Genomic DNA, 21,119 nt, shown 5'->3' with positions numbered 1-21,119 from the left:
AAGAAAACGTAACAGTAAAAAAAAAAAGGAAAGGAAAACGGATTCCTCAGGCCAGAGTCAAACAACTGACACACATCAACATCAGGTGTGCAGAGCCAGTGTCGTGTTTGCCACCTGAGTATTCTCCCGAGCAAGACAACACAAGACAACATAAATACCATTCACTCCGCCCTGTCAATTCTTCCAGATGACGGAGAGAGGTATTCTTAACACTTCGGGCTTTCGTGAGGACAATTAGGCTACAAAAGTGATGAATCGTGTCCTCATATGTGTTTTCTCAGACTGACGATGTAGAATTCTTCCTAAACTACCACCAGTCATAAAAACACACTCGAAAATCACAGTAGCTTCCACTACAGACTGTTAAAAGTTGTCAACATCGTGCCGAGGCGTTAAAGAAAACGAAACTGAGAGACGCTACAGAAGAAGAAAACGAGTAATACAAACGTAATATTAACGAACATTGCTGAGATCCACTAAAAACACAAGGTATATAGAAAAAAATCTTACCAAATTCAATACGAGCAAAGAGAATCAGACCTTCACTTGATCTCTGACACGCTACAAAAGAAGAAAAGGAATAATATTTAACCGCAAATATTCCTGAAATCCACTGAAAACAAGAGATATACAAAATCTTCACCAAATTCAATACGAGTAAAGAAAATTGAAACTGCATCTGATTCCTGAGACGCTAAAGAGGAGAACGAACAGTATTTAAACCCTAACACTCCGGAGACACGCTGCAAATACGTGATACCTTGACCAAACTGAGGACCATATTCTGAAACAGCGCCGCACCACCACTATTTGCAGAAGGGTCTAGATGAAGTTAGTTTTTAAGGCTGTTTTTACGGGTCTAGTAACAGATTAACATTTCTACACTGCCAAAAGGAAAAATAATGTTGAGAACGCTTCTAATCATCTCTGTGGCCTTTGAAAATAGTCGTAGTAAGAGAGAGCAAAGGATTTCTGAATAGGGACCTGAGTACGAGTAAGGAAAGACCTGCAATTGCCCGCTAAAGTCCCAAAGCAGCTACAAAACACAGGAGGCAAAACACAGAACCAAAATTAATACAAGTAAACCCTCACTGACCGCGAACAACAAAATGACGCTGGAATTTTAAAACGGTAGTAATGAAAATGGATAGAAAGGTTCAGAGTATGAAAAAAAAAAAAAAGATAATAATAATAATAATAAAAAGAGGAGCAAAAGGTCGCGTCCCCTTTACAGCAGGACAACAGTATGTAACAGAAGCACCATGCGGCGGAAAATGGTCGCTCTGATTGTTACTAACTCATAAACGTCCAATAAACACCACGCTAAGAAGAGGATGATGACAGTGTAGCCAGACTCCCAGGCGCCGCGCAGTCCCAGTGTAGCCAGAACAGACGCTCACCCCACACCAGCGGAGCATGCAATTCCCTACTAATTAGCAATATTAATGCCTTCATTTGTTTCAGTCAAGGCCGCATTACCATAGCAGAGGCAGTGGGAGGCGCGGTGTGTCTGTGTGTAGCATTGTGTTGGAGGAGGCGGCAGTGGAGCCCTCTATACGTCTTACAAGGAGGGTCTGAGAGGGGACAGGGCAGTACTTCCTCGGGTGTGAGAGAACGAGAGCATAACAGAGGATTACGCCAGACGGATAATTCACCACTGGGTTTACACTAAGGTAAACCGAGAACATCTTAAGTACTGTGGTAAATCTGAACATTACCTACTAAATTAAGGTAGTGGAGAGGAGTGTGCCTAGTTTGCGAGTCTGAATCATGTATCATTGCTGTATATTTGACTATAATGTTTGAGACTAAGGTAGAGTGTTCAGAAGTGTGTCCTGGGGAACGCTGAGGAAAAATAGCAGTAAGGTTGAAAAATTACGTAATAAGACAGTGAAGAGCAGTGTTTTGGTGTGCGTTCTAAATGCCAATCTGAAACGAATACTGCAGCTATAATTTGAAACTTTAATTATTAAGATTAAGACCGAGGAGATTAATGTTCAAGTATGTCTGGAACGCGAATCTAACCTGACTTAACCTAACTAGCACTGAGGAGAAATATGGAAGTCTACCCTAACCTAACAAACACTGAGGAGAAAAATTTAAAAAATCTAACCTAACCTAACATAACTAGCACTGAAAAAATATGCAAATCTAACCTAACATAACAAACTGAGGAGAAACATTAGAAAAAAATCTAACCTAACCTAACTTAACCTAACTAGCATTGAGGAGAAATATGGAAGTCAAACCTAACCTAACCTAACCTAACCTAACAAACTGAGGAGAAATATTAAAAAAATCTAACCTAACCTAACCTAACCTAACCTAACATAACATAACCAACCTAACCTAACTTAAACACTGAGGAGAAATAATAAAAAATCTAACTTACCCTAACAAACAGAGGAGAAATATAAAAAAATCTAACCTAACCTAATCTAACCTAACCTGCTCTAACCTAACTAGCACTGAGGAGGAATATTTAAGAATGTCTAGGATACAATTCTAACCTAACCTAACCTGACATAACATAACAAGTACTGATGAGAAAAGATATTGTTCAGGATTGTCTGGCATGCAAACCTTGAAAAACTCCAATAAATTTAGTTGATGTGTCCTAGAACTAAGCTGGCGAGCTGTGTGTGTGTGTGTGTGTGTGTGTGTGTGTGTGTGTGTGTGTGTCCAGGAATAATAATAATCGTAAGAATCATCAGGTTTTCAAGTCATATATATATATATATTTTTTTTTTATCAAGTGACGCGTCTGTCTACCATCTATCTATTTTCTTTCCTGTATATCTCTCTCCCTGCCTACCTGCCTCCCTCGCACCTTCCTTACTTATGCTCCCCTCCCTGTCCACCTCTCCCTCACACCTCTGCCTGTCTGTCCCTCCCAACGCCTCTGCCTCTCTCTCCCTCCCTCCTCCCTTCCTCTCTCCCTCTCCTCTTCAGCCTTAATCCAATGTAACACAGCACACCCTTGGCTTCCACTGACCTATTTCTGACACCGGTGCGACCACAGCAGTACACTCACTCACACGCCCACTCACTCATCCCTTACTCAGCGCATGTACTAAACACCTTACGTCTCGCCACAGTATTACACACACACACACACACACACACACACATACATGTATAAGTTATTTACACCTTAACATATTTACTCATTCAAATGCTGCTTACTCATCGCCCACGCCTCCTATTCCATCACCCAACCCATCACCCATACACGCTAATATCATATCTCCTACTCATAGCATTCCTTTCACCACCTTTCATTTGTCACTCCTCCTCCTCCTCCTCCTCCTTACTATATCATCTTCCTTCACCACATCTCCTTTGTCGCCGCTTCCTCCTCCCTACTCCTCCTCCTCCTCCTCCTCCTCGTTATTCTCCTCATTTAAACACGCGACCGTACACAGCTCAGGGTTCGAAGCTTCATAAGGCTTCCCGGCACGCTTCACTTGTGGTTTCGTATCTTTAAAGAAAAAAAAAAAAGCGTAACTACCTCCGCTTCTATATGGATTTTTTTCTTTCTTGACTTACGCTTTTCTCGTATCCGGAAGCACAATGGTTACGAAGGTGTGTGTGTGTGTGTGTGTGTGTGTGTGTGTGTGTGTGTGTGCTTTGCTGAGTGTTGCTGTTCTGTAAGTACGAGCGTCAATAAGTATTACTCTTAGTGTACTATGGTTTATCTCTCTCTCTCTCTCTCTCTCTCTCTCTCTCTCTCTCTCTCTCTCTCTGTGTGTGTGTGTGTGTGTGTGTGTGTGTGTAAGTCACAAAAAGACGCGAAAATATTCAGTTTGTTTCCACGATGACGCCTTACTCAATTTCGAAACGGGAATAAAATGAAAAATAAAACAGAAATACAGTTTTTTTTCCCCCTTGAAGCGTCGCGTGTTGGCCTGCTAGCATTGTCATTCTGATTAATAGATGCTGCCATAAAAAGAAAACAATACTACATTACCAGCTGAATAAAAAAAGATGAAAAAAGAGACAAAGAAATAAATACAGTAGAAAATCCAGCACGTTCACCAAAGAAAACGAGAAGATGAAGTAAGAGAAGAGCTAGAATAGAGGAGAAAGAGGAAGAGAGAGGAGAAAATTTGATATATCTTACAATTTTCAGCACAAAACCTAAAAAAAAAAAAAAAAGGAATTAAGTCGTGTATGCATTGACTCCCAAACTTCGCCTTTCATCTTAGCAACACAGAACAGAAGACAAAACAATAATAACTAACTATATAACACTACTGTACTCTACCCCCAAATCCATAAAATTAAAAATAAAACCAAAGAAAATGAAAACTTCTCTTTACACTCTCACATAAAAAGCGAGAGAGAGAGAGAGAGAGAGAGAGAGAGAGAGAGAGAGAGAGAGAGAGAGAGAGAGAGAGAGAGAGAGAGAGAGAATAAGAAAAAAAAAAATCACCCTCCCAGAAACACACAGGGGCACGAGGAATATTGCAGAATAAGAGGAGAATAATGAGAGGAGAATGCGCCGTTCTTATTAGATCTGGGCGCGAGGCAAGGAAGGATTTTGAGCGTCTAATTAGCCAGGGGAGCAAAAGGACACAGCCATTTATCAGATGAGATGATGAAGGATCGACGCCAGCCTGTCCCTGTAATGACTTAACACAAACAATGCATTTATTCCATTCCCTTGCCATCTGTTTCTCATTATTAGTACATCAGGGCTGGAATGCATTGCGGAAGTGATGACAAGATAAAAGATAAGATGGTTTGGTTGCATAGTAAGAAGTGAAGACCAGGAACCGATTACAGCTTGAAAAGAAATAAGTTGAAAGAAGATCGAGGGGAAGACAGTGAGTGAAACAGAGGGATGGAGTCAGAGGAAGGTGCAAGGGACAGAAACAACTGAAGGAGACTCGTGCGTGGCGCCAAGTTGCCAATCCTTCAGTCTAGAGAAACTGGGAAAGCAGAAGTATAGTATCATTGGTACATAAGTGTGGTTAAATGTCTCTAGTGAGTCAGCTCTTCCCAGATCTTTGTAAGACAAGAATTTGAAGAGATAAAAAAAAAAAAAAAACAATGAACACAAAAATGCGCTTCGTGTTTTAGATACAAGACACCACGGTATTTTGTTCTATACAGGTCAAACTCTTCCAAAACCCTTAGGATATTTTGAAACGTAAGAACAAAGGGTAACTTAACTAAACATCTCATAAACATACACAACAAAAAAAAAACAGACATCGTTTAAATCACAACGTTTAGACAAAACAGAGGGACCCTTCTCGTGTTTTTTTTTTTTTTTTTAGAAATAGAATACAATACCAAAGTTTTCTATCCAATAAATCAACTCCACTCAACTCTTCCCCAAAAATACTCGATGACGGAAATATTTTTAAAGATACAATAAGAAAAGGTAATGGAAGCTTCAGTCTCGTCAATGCACTCTCGTAGCGTTAAAAGCATCTTCAGGAAGCAGGAAGTTGCCTCTAATTTCATTACTATTGCCTCCTTTATTGAGAACAGACCAACACTAATGCTTAATGCACTTTGGGGAAACGAGAAGGAAGGCCAAGGGAAGTTAAGACGAGAGGGAGGCTTGATGGAGAGAGACAAGAACTTGAGAGAGGTGTGATGAGATGATGAGGTGCAGTGTGATGGTGTGGTGATGGCATTCTCGTAGTAGATAGTGACTGTTGTGGTGATTGAGGTCGATGGGTGGTGATGGTGGGTGATGGAGTGTGATGAAGTGGTGAATGTGATGATTATTGTTGTCTCTCTTATATATCTTCAAGAATTAGTGTGGAATTAGTAATGAATGAGTTGATTATAATGTACTTAATGTAATCCTCGAACTTCCAATAGTAACAAATAAATAAACATGTAAATAAATACGTAAATAACCAGGGCAAACTTTACCTCTCAAAAATGCAAACCTACAAAAAAAAAAAATAATAATAATAATTCACTTACAAAATTTAGACCATGCTTAGACATACAGTACAAATGGCTACCACTGAAACCTGTGCCAGTCCTGCTCCATACGTGTCTCACCTCCCCTACTTGACAAATGCTGCTGTTTTTCCTGTGACTGTTTAAACCCCTCCCAGCATTGAGCCTCCACCCACCTGACCTTCCCTACCTGGCCCATCCTCGTCCATTCCCACGATTAGTGCGTCTCCCTCAGCTTTCTCACTACCATCATGACAATCACCAGCCGCTCTCTTCTTCCTCCTCCCTCCCTTCCAGTACCTCCTTCTCCTCCACTTCTTCATCTTCACCACCACTCCCTCCTCCAATTGTTTTTTTTTTAGATAGTAAGTTATGTTATTATTTCCTCCGATTCCTCTCACTTCCTCCTCCTCTACCTCCCCCTTTCCCTCTCACCACCACCACCACTTACTCCTCTTCCATCCCCAATTAGTGTTTGACTGTTGTTTCTGCTATTACTTCTTCCGATCCCTCTCTCCTCCTCCCTCTAGCACTACCCTCCCTTCCACTACCCTCTCCTGCTACCTACTCTCTCTTCCCACTCCCTCTGTTACCACCATCACCACCACCACCTCCTTCTCCTCCTCCTCCTCTAATTACTTTTAACCTGTATTTCAGCTATTACCTCCTCCGATGCGGCATTATGATTCTGAATATTTATAAGTCGCTGCTGAATATATGAAGCAGCAGCAGCAAAGGTTTTACTGCAGTAGACTCGAGTGACTAAATTACCTAAGTTAGCCATAAAAATTAAAGTATCAAACGTTAACAAAAAACTAAAATTTTGAGGAGAAACTAAAATAGGTTCAAATTTTGCATAATCTCATTGGTATTACTTAGTTTACGTTGTTATATATTGTGCCTTTTTTTTCTTCTTCTTTTCTCTTTTCCTTGCTATCGGAGAGGATGTAAAAGTTAGACAAGTTATCAAGAGCGAACCAGACCATATTTTCTGCCTCGCGCCCACTGTGTTATCAAATATACACTAAAAACTATAATTCTATAATTATTGCCTGTGTACTTGGAAACTTGTACATTCTGACACGTGTGAAACCCAAGGCGTATGTTTTTACAGTGTGCAATACATAGTTTTACGCAGAGACACTCGGCGTTGAGTTTAGAAGAGTTTGCCCAAAAATTTATGAATGCCTTAGCAACCTCAGTTATGGAGCGCTGTCGACGAGTGAAGCATAAGGGAACAAGAGAGGAAAGGAGACTGTGTCGGACGGTCCTGAATTCCCCTACTACACACACACCCCGACACAGTACACTACAAGCAGCTATATTCACTTTTTTTCTTTTCTTTTTCATCCACAGTAAGCAGCAGCAGCAATCAGTCAGCTTCCTTTGATGTTTCATTGTATTTTTGTCTATTTTTTTCTTTGTTCAAAGTCAACCTATTTTGTTGTTATTCACATAATGAAAACTATACAATCAAAGAAAAGGATATAATATAGAATATATAAGCTAAACTTGAGGGATGGGTTAAGTTCATCTAAGGTGAAGACAAATAGATAGATACAAACATGCACAATAAAATACATAGATACATAGGATACATATGCCTACAAATAGTAACAGTATGTTGGCTATATAATCTTCCTTACGTGATCTCCATTATTTTTACCCACGCATTTATTTATATACCAGGATTTTTTTTTTTTTTTTTTTTTTTTTTTTCAAGCGGTAAAGCAGTACTCCAGTAAGCCTTCCATCACCAGAATCTCATGCACTTTATATTTCTGCCCGGAACCATGCCAAGTCTGTTCTCCAACTAGCCAAAAACTCCTTCATTAACAGAAAATGTCAAAACCTTTCAAAATCTAACTCCCCTCGTGATTTCTGGCATCTAGCCAAAAATATCTCCAATAACTTTGATTCTTCTTCTTTCCCTCCTCTATTTCAACCAGATGGCACCACTGCTATCACATCTATTTCTAAAGCTGAACTCTTCGCTCAAACCTTTGCTAAAAACCCTACCTTGGACGGTTCTGGGCTTGTTCCTCCCTCTCCTCCACCCTCTGACTACTTCATGCCACGTATTAAAATTCTTCACAATGATGTTTTCATGCCCTCGCTGGCCTAAACCCTCGGAAGGCTTATGGACTTGATGGGGTCCCTCCTATTGTTCTCCGAAACTGTGCCTCCGTGCTTGCACCTTGCCTAGTCAAACTCTTTCAGCTCTGTCTGTCAACATCTACCTTTCCTTCTTGCTGAAAGTTTGCCTACATTCAACCTGTTCCTAAAAAGGGTGACCGTTCTAATCCCTCAAACTACCGTCCTATTACTTTAATTTCCTGCCTATCTAAAGTTTTTGAATCTATCCTCAACAGGAAGATTCTTAAACATCTATCACTTCACAACCTTCTATCTGATCGCCAGTATGGGTTCTGTCAAGGCCGCTCTACTGGTGATCCTTACTTTCTACTGCTTTCCTTACTGAGTCTTGGTCATCCTCTTTTAGAGATTTTGGTGAAACTTTTGCTGTTGCCTTGGACATATCAAAAGCTTTTGGTAGAGTCTGGCACAGAGTTTTGATTTCCAAACTATCCTCCTACGGTTTCTATCCTTCTCTCTGTAACTTCATCTCAAGTTTCCTTTCTGACCGTTCTATTGCTGCTGTGGTAGACGGTCACTGTTCTTCTCCTAAATATATTAACAGTGGTGTTCCTCAGGATTCTGTCCTGTCATCCACTCTCTTCTTATTATTCATTAATGATCTTCTAAATTAAACTTCTTGTCCTATCCACTCCTACGCTGATGATACCACCCTGCACTTTTCCACGTCTTTTCATAGACGTCCAACCCTTCAGGAGGTAAACATATCACGCAGGGAAGCCACAGAACGCTTGACTTCTGATCTTTCAAAAATTTCTAATTGGGGCAGAGCAAACTTGGTATTGTTAAATGCCTCAAAAACTCAATTCCTCCATCTATCAACTCGACACAACCTTCCAGACAGACAACTATCCCCTCTTCTTCAATGACACTCAACTGTCCCCCTCTTCTACACTGAACATCCTCGGTCTGTCCTTTACTTATAATCTGAACTGGAAACTTCACATCTCATCTCTAGATAAAACAGCTTCTAAGAAGTTAAGCGTTCTGAGACGTCTCCGCCAGTTTTTCTCACCCCCCCAGCTGCTAACTCTGTACAAGGGCCTTATCCGTCCATGTATGGAGTATGCTTCACATGTCTGGGGGACTTCTACTCATACTGCTCTTCTAGACAGGGTGGAATCAAAAGCTTTTCGTCTCATCAACTCCTTTCCTCTAACTGACTGTCTTCAGCCTCTCTCTCACCGCCGCAATGTTGCATATCTAGCTGTCTTCTACCGCTATTTTCATGCTAACTGCTCTTCTGATCTTGCTAACTGCATGCCTCCCCTCCTTCCGCGGCCTCGCTGCACAAGACTTTCTTCTTTCTCTCACCCCTATTCTGTCCACCTCTCTAACGCAAGAGTTAACCAGTATTCTCAATCATTCATCCCTTTCTCTGGTAAACTCTGGAACTCCCTGGCTGCTTCTGTATTTCCACCTTCCTATGACTTGAATTCCTTCAAGAGGGAGGTTTCAAGACACTTATTCATCAATTTTTGACCACTGCTTTGACCCTTTTATGGGACTGGCATTTCAGTGGGCATTTTTTTTTTTTTAGATTTTTGTTGCCCTTGGCCAGTGTCCTTCCTACATAAAAAAAAAAAAGACAACATTTTGCCCAGATGGTCTATGTAAATAGTGATGTGCCCAGCTTGCTAAGTCAACTCTATATCAGCGTAATGTTTGGTGTGCCCGGGTAAACTGTGGCGTGCCCAGTGTTATACGTGTTTCGTTATAATACGTGATACAGAGGAAAGATGAAAAAAAAAAAGTGACAAGGAAGACTTTGATATAAACTATAATGATATTAGGCGGCAAGTAAACGATAAACTATCAGTATCATCTTGTATCTAATATCAAGTTTGTCTTGTCCCTTACCGCAGATGCAGACAAACCGGTTACTGAGTACATCTGATGGCAAATACATCCATAATTCCTACATAACACTGAATTCTAAGTTCTTCTGGATACTTACCATTTTGTCCTGTATGCGGGAACCAAGTCGATGGTGTTCTTGAAAATACGCCGAGGTAATAATGCATACATTAAAATACTGCCGCGACCTCTTCCCGCCACCCGTACTCCGCCACCTGTAGGCCTTTTAAAACAACACCAGTCGAAGAAACCCGTAATGTGTAAGTACTTAATTTAGGTTTTACTGATAATTTTTGTGTCAAATTTTGTATCTAGTAAATATAATTGTTATTTTTTGTTCATATTCTTTTTATTTTTTATCTATTTTCTGTTAGCTATCTAAAACTATAGAAAAAGAAAATTATATAAGAATTTGCGTTGAAAGTAGAAAATACGCATCCTAAATTTTACTATTGTGTTTTAATATGCACTATTGTATAATCTACAGCGTGAATAGTGAAAAGCATTGTGTGAGGTACAACAATCATCCCTGCAGTACGATATTTGTTTTCCTTGTTACGGGAACAAGTCCAAAGGAACACAAAGAAAACAACCAGTTACCACAAAGTAGTGGGTGAGGATTGACGTGCTGTTGACGCTGTTGGGATTTCTGTCGAGGATGAATCAACTCCATCTGACCACGCAATTCTAAGTGAGTGACAGAATCGTCGAGGTGACAGGCGAACCTTATGTGCTACTTTCTTCCTCCTCACTGTGTTTTGAAGTGAGTGCTGTGTTGTAATGTAATGTGTGTGCAACAGGTTACAGTGAAGTGTATGCCTGTGAGTGTCTGTAGATTGCTATATGCACGTAATAGTATTATGTATGTATTATCTTAAGGTTACTGTATACATAATGATAGTTAACTTTTTTTTTCACATTTATCTATAATATTTACATACAGCAGATTCGCAGCTATAGAAAATATTTCAAATCTCCGCGATTAGGGATGTGTAAGGGCAGCTTATTGAGTCAGACTTACTTAGAACTCATTAGGTAACGGGAAGACACCGTCTGCATTTACCCAGACCATTGTGAACATTTTAGTAAACCGGTTTAAGTTCACTTTTAATGTCAGGAGTGTTATATTTGAATTAACCTGACAAATAGATTAAACAATACCTAGCAGTTTTTCTTTTCTTTTCTCTACTTTTCTGGGGGGCAGAGGTGGTAGAGAGCTTAAACAGAAAAGATCATTCATAACAAGGCAACCAAAGTTCATATCTCCCTTTAGTATAAGAAAATATAAAGATTTGATTATAACTGTACAATATTTTCAAAGATCCCTGTGGCTTACTGAGGGAAGAAGAGGAGGAGGAGGGTTTGATGGAAGGAGGAAGAGGAGAAGAGGTCAAAATGGGTCCTGGGAGGGGTGGCATTGTAAGTGTTCTAATAGGAATCTGTGCCCACCCTGACCCCCACAGCAGGGACCTAACCTAATGGGACTGGTTCTCAAATAGAGTGGTAGATGAATGGAACAGACTCAGTAATCAGGTTGTTATTGTTGAGTCGTTAGGGAGCTTTAAAAGATTAGACAAATAGGTGAAGATGGTGATAGAGACAATAGGTGGAAATAGGTAGGTTTGTTTCATAAAGGGATTGGCACGTGTAGGCCTGATGGCTTCTTGCAGCTTCCCATATTTTCTTATATCATTAACCCCAAGGACACCAGAAGGAAAAAGGTAATAAAGCTGTTTTGGCTGTACAATTTCAAATGTTCTGATGTGTTTTAGTTTTGAATGAAAGATGTTTATGCTATAAGATGTTGAAGGTGCCTTTGGTGATTCTTATTGCTATATCTTCCAGCTTGACCTAAACTGCTTTTCTGCTAGGAGCTGTTATTCAGTAGTTATACAACAGTGGGGAATGAAAGTAGGAAAGTAAGAAAGGAAAGTAGAATATTTGTAGTAATTCACACTCACAAGTATTGACTGGTTGTGGGGGAAGGACCGTCGTGTTTGTGCCGAGTCAATAGGAAGCTTTAAAATATTAGACAAATTTATGGATGGGGTTGACAGGTGGAAACTGGTGGGTGTGTTTCATAAAGGGACTGCCATGTGTATGCCTGATGGCTTCTTGCAGCTTCTCTTATTTTCTTTTGTCTTTAACTTGACACATTTACTTTTATTTTATGAAGAAGTGTAGGGTATTTTTTATAAGAAATAGATTTAGGCTGTGAGATATTAGGCATCCTTTTTTTTTCTCTCTCCTTTTTGGTTCAGGAAAAAAAGATTTAGGCCTTCTATAATTTAGGTCATAAGAGGTTTAAGCCCAAAACATCCAGGGTGTTAGGTATTCGTACCTGATGCTCCCTCACACCACAGGAGCCACTTATCACTCTTCACTGTGGCAGGGAGGCAAAGGCTGCATCATGGCCTGCCATTCACCACCACTGCACAGGTGTTGCCCATTTAGATCTACACATTTAAGGTGGACATGTCATACTTACCTCCATACCACTTCATGACTGCACATGTGGGTAGATGTTGTGTGTGTGTGTGTGTGTGTGTGTGTGTGTGTGTGTGTGTGTGTGTGTGTGTGTGTGTGTACATTTCATTTATTTGTGTTCATAATATCTCATCTTTTATAATGCTACGTTAGATACCAGAACTTTCCTTAACTTTGTGTGTGTGTGTGTGTGTGTATGTGTGTGTGTGTATTATTAATAGTTTCCTGCTACCACTCTACTTATTAGATACCATTTCACCATTTTTCTATTTCTTCTCTGATGTATATTCACTATTCCTCATCACATCAAGCACTTATAATTTCCAAAGTTGTACAGTTCTCATCAAAAATTACTCTCCATGGCTTTCAATGCAGATTTTACATTCATTCTGCAAATCTACTAGGTGTAGTATACATGTGTTGGTGTCAGAGTGAAGTTAAAGTGAGAGGAGGGTAAAAATACAGTAATTGGGAAAAGCAACAAGTGTATATCTTCATTACAATCAATATAATCTCAATTGCTAGGCTATTCACCTCACCGCGGACTGGTTCGTCTCTGAGAACGTAAAGCTTAATTTAATAACTTCCCACACACACCAAGTGGTGGGGGTGTTATTTCAAGGTCACTGCAGCTGTTTATATACACATGTACATATACCAGTATATATGTATGTATGTATATATTTCTGCATGCATTCATATGTGTATTGGTAGCTTAGTGTAGATTAAGGTGGTATGGGCATGTCAGGAGGAAGGAGGGCATATATATATATAGAAAAGTGTTGAGTTGGAAGTAGTTGGGATGAGACCAGCAGGAAGACTGAAAGAGAGCTGGAGGTGATGTGTGAAGGAAGGCATGGTAAGACTGAACATTAGATAAGAGACGTCTTTGACTGCAAAGAGTGTCTGAGACTCTATCCGTCCAGTGTCTTTAGAGAAAGTAAGGATGTTAAATGAAATTATGATGATTAGTAGCCAGAATAATTTTTTGTCAGAAATTCCATTAAAAAATTCCAGGTGTGTTGGGCAACTGACTCACCAGTGGCCTTTGTAGTACCTCAGTGATGACTGGATTAAGCAAGTCACCATTCACATTTAAATAGTAAAACTGGTTAGAAAATGTTGTTGTAATGCTTAAGAACAGCTCTCTCAATGTTTAATTATGACTACTGCTGATTCATATATAGGATAACTCAGGCAGGCAAACATATATAAAATAACAGCTTCTATATGTTTTAGGAACCTTCCACTCTAGATTGTATACTATATACAGTGTACGTACTTGGGTATAAATGTTTGGCACCACATGAAGGGCAGGCTGTGATAGTTCAAGTGTGGACAGGTATTTATAGAAGAAGCTTTTTGTCTGTAAATCACAGCCCAGCCACATCTGACTGAATAATTAAAGTAGGTGATGCAAGAATGTGAAGCTACCTTAGTGATAATCTAGCAACACATTCACCTCCTACTGGATGCTGATAGTGAAAGCAGTGCAGAGTATTTTTACCTACTGCATCATCCTTCATCATGCATTGAGAGGGTGTGGTTGAGGTAACAGGCTTGAATTCTCTACAAGCAAAGGAGCACAAGTAAACAAGATTTTTACTAGAACTACAGGTAAAGAAAGGAAGGAAATGTGTATCAGGAAAGGGATATGAAATTTAAATAGGAAGGAAGTGATGTAAGCTTGCATATGGGAGAAGGCCAGACAAAGGAGGTACAAAAATAGAACTTGAGATAAAACACAGACATGGTACAAGGAAGAGGAGTACAGTCTGTTATATTTAGTGTGAAGAAGGAAATGACTGCAGCTGTGCAATTAATATAGAAGGAAAAAAGAGAAGGAGGATGTGAAAATATAAAGCCATTAGTGGATGAAATATAGGAAAGGTGAGGAGGAAAGATGAGTAGAAAGTTGAGGGTGTAGGTGTGAGTGGTGGGGAATAAGGGGAGGGGTTACTGGCCACTTGTGTAGCCAACCCCCATCATGATAATTTCACATATTGATTGAGCCCAGTGAAGGTAAAAAGGAAGGCAGGTGTTGGCAGAGGTGGTGGCGGAGGTGCACACTACTACTACTACTACTACTACTACTACTACTACTACTACTACTACTACTACTACTACTACTACTACTACTACTACTACTACTACTACTACTACTACTACTACCACCACTACTACTACTACTACTACTACTATTGCTGCTTTTGCTATTGCTGCTGCTGCTGCTTTTGCTATTGCTGCTGCTGCTGCTATTGCCATCTTTTCATCTTCAATCTTCCTTCTCTCACTACTGCGCCTACTACTACTACTACTACTACAACCAACCTCAATCCTTCTTTCACTTCCACTACTGCTACAATTACCGCCACTACCATCTTTTCAGGTTGGGACCTTGCTTCCCTCCTACTCTCCCTCCCTTCATCCCTTCTCCCTCTCCGTCTCCCTCCCCAGTCAGTCACACAAGTGTTAGACCGGTACACTCCGCCACACCGCAAGTACAGCCGCTACATCCAGACCTTCCTCAGATTATCATGCTTGTTTCACGGAGGTTATGGGGAGACAAGAAGTTAAGAGTGGCTTGATTGTTAACTCCCGTTGTTGATAAGTAGTGTGTTTCGCGGCTTTTTCTCGCGCCTCACCACGCGTGCAGAGTTGAGCGCTGCTTTTAAGAAACGTGGTTGCAGTGTACGAACTACGGCACGAAACAATAGTGATGCATGAAGGACTGTGATGTGTGTATTTCATGTCTTAATGCACCACAGCCTTCGGGAAATGTGCATTGCTGTCCTACATTGTTCACCATAGTTCCTGCATCGTAAGGGTGTTTGTGGCGCCTGTACTAAGTTTGCTACAGCTCAGCTATCTTCAGGAAAAGTGTGTTAATGTGCTGCAGTTTTCACTCTGACCCCTGCTTCCTGCACAACGCTGCATCGCACTTGTAAACGACGCTCTAATATCTTTAGTAGCTGTATCAAATCTGCTACAAGTCAGTCAGGCTGCTGGAAGAGTGCTTGTCTGCACGGTTCACGTAAGTCTGCTTGCCGCACAACGATACAGCCTTCGCAACAGAGCGGGTGTAAATCACCTAGTGTAGCTGCCACATCAGGCCGGCTTGAATACCGCAACGCCTCCTATCAGGCTCAGCACTCACAGCACAACACTCCCCAGCTGGCTAGTATAACACTACACAGCGCAGCGCGTGTAGGACTGATCTGGTAATCATATTGTTTTCATCTGATCGGCGTCGCTTGATCAGTTGTTGGGGGGGAGTGATGAGGCAGCCGCCCACATGATCACACACACCGCTTGTACGTGGATGGGCCTTCTGATCGACACCCTGAGCCTCCCTCGTGGATTAGCAGCTAGATAAAGGAGGAACAAGCATTACATCCTCAGCAGCGTTCAAGAAGGCGTCTCATCACCTCTGTTACGTATCTCCCACCTCCCGCCAAAATGTATCGCTCAAGTGTGACTCTCGCCTCCTCGGGCTACCTCAAAGAGTTCAGACGGAAGGTAAGCAGTCTGCAGTACATGAAAGTGGAAATATCAGTGGTAGGTTGATATATGACCCGATTTATATAACTATTGACGTTCTTGTGTTTATTTGATTATTCTAGTTTTTGTTCTTGCTTCATATTTACATTAGTTTGTTAGTTGTGGTGTGAGATTAATCTTGTTCTGATTTATGTATTCGTTTATTTATACATTTATTAATTTATTTATTGTATGTAGTTTTATCACTTGTAATTTGCGTTCATCTTTTCAATTAATCTCTAGTGTCAGGTTTCACTTCATTGTGTGCCCTGCGTATCATGATCCCCTCTAGCACCAAACTTGCCACTGAATCTGCTTACACCGCATTCAGTCATACAACGAAGCTCTTTACCGGGTTTGTCTTTACTCATGAAAGATTACAAGCAGCGAGGGTGGCGATAGAAGGGAGAAATGAACATGATCACTAGTCTTTATTAACCATCGCCTCAAAATAATATTGTATATATAAAGTACCGTGGAATGAGTCATCGATAACATGGTAATTATTGCACATATGAATAAATAGAAAAAGGTTACGAGGTGTCGCCAGATATGTGAATAGACGGGACCCAGAGAGAGAGAGAGAGAGAGAGGGAGAGAGATGATAGCTCCAGTGATCTTTCTGGACAAGTTTGCCCGGATATAATGAAATAAACTTGAACCATCAACATTAAGAAATAAAGTAACCTTTTCTTTATGGTTTTCAGCTTTTGTTGTTATTGTTGTTAACTTCTATGATGTGACCGCGCCTATACGATGATTGTTATAAGGCGCCCGCACACACACACACACACACACACACGTATGCTGAGTGTGCACGTTTAGGTAATAACTTTGGGTGTTAAAACCATTTCGTGACCGAGATTCAGGTTGTGTGTGTGTGTGTCTGTGTGTGTGTGTGTGTGTGTGTGTGTGTGCAAAAATAATAATTATAATATTCGGTTTATTAATCTTACAGCTTTACAAATGAAAATCCACATGTTACATACTTATATACTAACATACATACTCATCTTAACTATACATTTAGCCCTATGGAAGTATCTTACACTTTGATAATGTGGCTGCTAGTGTGTATGTGTGTGTCACTCACCTCATTTAACCAGAGGCACACCTGGTACTTAAACACACACACACACACACACACACACATACTTGCAGCCAACGGTGTATTCCTTGTGTATTTTGTGTATCTCGCTGCTTACCTAATCGTATCTTATCTTGCCTTTTGTACAAACACACACACTCACACACTCGCGCTCGCTCGCTGGGTAAGGAAATGATGCATAACAACAGTTCTCTCTCTCTCTCTCTCTCTCTCTCTCTCTCTCTCTCTCTCTCTCTCTCTCTCTCTCTCTCTCTCTCTCTCTCTTCATTTGAGGTTTCGTCGCTGCTTTTGTTGGCAGTGTGTTTGTGTGTGATTGGCCCCAATGCTCATTTGCTCACACAAGCCAGCAGGCACGATCCTACTGTATTCCCCACCTCTCTCTCTCTCTCTCTCTCTCTCTCTCTCTCTCTCTCTCTCTCTCTCTCTCTCTCTCTCTGCCGTTATCTTTCCTCACTCTCCCTTTCCACATCTCTCCTCCTCAAGCCTACCCCCTTTTACAAACCCTCCCCTTTGACCTGCTCACTCTCTCCTCGCCTCCCACTTCCCTTTCCTTGCTTCATTCCTTCTCCTTCACCCACTTCACTACAGTTCCTTTCCTTCCGCTTCCTTTGTTATCTATGCAGTGTCACCAGTATTACTGTTCGTTTCCTTCTCTTACGTCATCGCCACACATTCTCTCTCTCTCTCTCTCTCTCTCTCTCTCTCTCTCTCTCTCTCTCTCTCTCTCTCTCTCTCTCTCTCTCTCTCCATTCCTTTTTTTTTTTTTCGTTCCTTAACATGCTCCTTCTCCATGTAGCGCCATCTGATCGTGTTGTGTTCGCGCGCGCCATAAAAGGATGTGTTTCGTAATGCTGTGTGTTCTTTACAGTAACTATTTTTATTTATTTATTTATTTTTATTTTATTTCATTTTTTTATTTTTTTTATTTAAGCGACAGAGTATGTTTAGCCTTGCTCCCATGGACATCTATTTTTTTCCCTTTGACGGTGCAGAATTCTCGTCACTCGTCAAAATGTCACGAGAATCACGCCAACAGCCTTGAAAATTCCACTACACTATAATAGAGAAGCATATTCTGAGTCACTTCTGCGCCGCACCTCCAGTATTTTTTAAAAGGTTCTAGCTGAAGTTACACAGGTTTTAAAAGATGTTTTTACTGTTCAAGTGACAGATTAACGTGATTTCTACATTATCAACAGCAGCAACACTTGGGAACCCGGCTAAGCATCTGCGGCCTTTGAAAATAGTCGTGGTGAGAGAGCAAAGCGTTTCTAAATACGACCCATAGTATATTGTTACAAATAAATAACTTCTTCCCTTCTCTAGGCAAACGGGGACAGAGCAACACGTCTTTTAATACAAGCTTATATTGTTATCTTTCCCCCTTCCCTAGATAAGTAGAGGGGATGCCAAACAGGAGATGACGCCACTAGCATCCCACGAGGAAGTACCTGGAACCACTCCAGATTATGGTGGCACTGCAGAAACGCCTAGCTCTGGGGATGCGGGTGCTGATGCCAACGCCTCCTGTGATCCCGAGGCGCAGAAGGACAACCAAGGTGGGCTGGAGGGCGAGGGATGATTGTGTTGGAGCAGGTTTGGGTGGAGATTGTAAGAAAGAGGGTAAGGAAGGGGTTGTGTAGGTGGAGACTTGAGTGTGTTGTGCTTGGCGTTTTTTTTTTTTTTTCTCTCTCTCTCCATTCTTTATAATTGTAATAATCAGGCATCACCAAATGTGACGGCAGCTGCCCCGCCTTGCCGCAGACTGCTGTGACGTACAACCAGTGTGTGTGTGTGTGTGGTAAGAGAAAATGAAATTGTGTGTGTGTGTGTGTGTGTGTGTGTGTGTGTGTGTGTGTGTGTGTGTGTGTGAACGAGTGTTGTTGGTAAGAGAAAATTAAATGGTGTGTGTGTGTGTGTGTGTGTGTGTGTGTGTGTGTGTGTGTGTGTGTGTGTGTGTGTGTGTGTGTGTGTGTGTGATTTGTTTGTTTGTTTATAGTAACAAGTGCGGTAGATAAAAATGGTATGTGTGTGTGTGTGTGTGTGTGTGTGTGTGTGTGTGTGTGTGTGTGTGTGTGTGTGTCCAATAACCTCGCTATCCTCTTCACAAGGCAACACACACACACACACACACACACACACCATTTAATTTTCTCATACCAACAACAACACACACACACACACACACACACACACACACACACACACACACACACACACACACACACACACACTCAATTTAATTTTCTCTTACCACACACACACACACACACATGCACACTGGTTGTACGTGACAGGAGTCTGCGGAAAGACGGATAGATGGTGCAAAATATTTAAAGTATCGAATTCTCTTTACAGGGGATGCAGAGGCAGCGGATACTACAGATGCAAGGTTTAAGGGAAGGAGTAGACCGGTAAGGCAGGCTCTCTCTCTCTCTCTCTCTCTCTCTCTCTCTCTCTCTCTCTCTCTCTCTCTCTCTCTCTCTCTCTCTCTCTCTCTCTCTCTTCCGTTGTTACTATCTTTCTTGACCACACCTCATTCCCCCTTCTCCCCCACCCAATCTCTCCCTTCCCTTCCCTTCCCTTCCCATTCTCCGCTCTCCTCCCGCCCTGTCTATAATGAATCATCTCACTCATCCACACGTTCATTTTACCACATCACGTAACATTCACCCCCACCACCACCTTCTCCACTCCCTCGTACTGCCTCGTAAGGGGTTCGCCATCATGCTACCAGTTGTACTTCCCATGTGTTTTTATGCTATCTCACTGATGGACATATCACGCAACATACAAATCTGGCTTTCCCACAGTGACTTCGTTGTTCACTCCCCCCCACCCCACTATCCCCCAATCGTCCCATTAAACTGACTGACCCCTATCCCTCTCCTCCTGACTCTTACTCCCCTCCTTCTCACTCTCTTCTCTCCCGCAGCTTCGCCCGACACTCAAGATCTTAGCCAGCACGCAAAGCCCCACCCTCGGCTCTCCGGATTCTGATACCGATGTATTGGATTTCCTTGACTACACGCCAGAGGCCCTCAGTGATGCTTGCGATGGTGAGGAGGTGTGGGAGGTGGAGTATGAGGGATGAGGGTTTTATAAGAAGGATAACTGGGATTTGGAGGATAAGGTGGGGGCCTGTAGGTGACATGAATGATGGAGAAGTTTGAAGATAAGGACATCGAGAGAGGGATCAGGGAGAGGATCAGAGGATAAGGAGAAATGTAGAAGACAAGAGAGGAAGTTAAAGTTCATAGCTGTTAATAGTTTGTCATTAAAAGTTTGTAGAGAGAAGTTAGATGTTTGTTTATTTTTTTCATTGATTTATTTATATCTTTTATTTATTTATTTATTTTTAGGTTTTCAAGTTATTACCTGGTTTCCTTTACTGGAACTTTTGTATTAGTAGTTGTGATTGATGATAATGTAGTTCCCCACTGAATAATCAGATTGTTAATGAAGTTTTGGAATAGATAATCAGATTGTTATTGAGATTTGGTTGTAAGTAGCTATTAGTGATGCTTATTGTAACACACACACACACACACGCACAGATTATACACCATACAAATTCAGTTATTCCATCACCTCCACACCACCACTACCTTGCCACAAAACATAGAATACCAGCAAAACACCACCACCACTAACCACACAACACACCACCATCCACACAACACAATACCAGCCCTACACCACCACGTCAACTCCATCTCAGCACCCGCCCCCTCCCCCCTCCACCCGCAGGTCGAGGTTCCAATGCCTACTCCACAGTGTACCAGACCAGCAAGTACACAGAGCTTATGCCTGGCGCTTTTATACCAAGGCTTCCCATCCGCCTCAGGATTGCCAGAGTGCAACCAGTCCACTCTCACATCCATATCTTCAACAACCATGTGTAAGAGAGAGAGAGAGAGGGGTGGGGGGCGGAGGGAATGAAAGGCTTTCCCAATCATGTACCGGTACTTACCAGTAATTATCAAAAGAGAGAGAGAGAGAGAGAGAGAGAGGTGGGGGGAATGAAAGGCTTTCCCAATTA

At 41.4% G+C, this 21,119-nt stretch overlaps 1 protein-coding gene and 1 long non-coding RNA gene across 6 annotated transcripts in view; one reads left to right on the top strand and one right to left on the bottom strand.

Moving 5' to 3' along the window:
• Positions 1 to 10,196, bottom strand: part of LOC135113907 (uncharacterized) — a 38,988-nt gene extending 28,792 nt beyond the window's left edge. The window contains exon 1 of the long non-coding RNA XR_010275108.1: positions 10,043 to 10,196. This is a non-coding gene — a long non-coding RNA (uncharacterized LOC135113907). The remainder of the gene's footprint in view (positions 1 to 10,042) is intronic.
• A 288-nt stretch (positions 10,197 to 10,484) lies between these two features.
• Positions 10,485 to 21,119, top strand: part of LOC135113686 (phospholipase D1-like) — a 28,567-nt gene continuing 17,932 nt past the window's right edge. Inside the window, exons 1-6 of one of the 5 annotated variants that reach the window (XM_064029160.1) lie at positions 10,524 to 10,633; positions 15,692 to 15,948; positions 18,471 to 18,636; positions 19,436 to 19,491; positions 20,013 to 20,136; positions 20,828 to 20,978. In XM_064029160.1, coding sequence (XP_063885230.1) covers positions 15,889 to 15,948; positions 18,471 to 18,636; positions 19,436 to 19,491; positions 20,013 to 20,136; positions 20,828 to 20,978 — 557 coding nt within the window. In that variant the 5' untranslated portion in view covers positions 10,524 to 10,633; positions 15,692 to 15,888. Of the gene's footprint in view, positions 10,706 to 14,652; positions 15,949 to 18,470; positions 18,637 to 19,435; positions 19,492 to 20,012; positions 20,137 to 20,827; positions 20,979 to 21,119 lie in introns of those variants that run through there. The other 4 variants (XM_064029161.1, XM_064029164.1, XM_064029165.1 and 1 more) reach the window with 4 other exon arrangements.

Source organism: Scylla paramamosain, chromosome 26 (genome assembly GCF_035594125.1).
Source record: "Scylla paramamosain isolate STU-SP2022 chromosome 26, ASM3559412v1, whole genome shotgun sequence".
NCBI classification, from domain to species: Eukaryota; Metazoa; Arthropoda; class Malacostraca; order Decapoda; family Portunidae; genus Scylla; species Scylla paramamosain.
The sequence above is the reverse complement of the archived record's forward strand: the minus strand, read 5'-3'. Positions and strand labels throughout refer to the sequence as shown.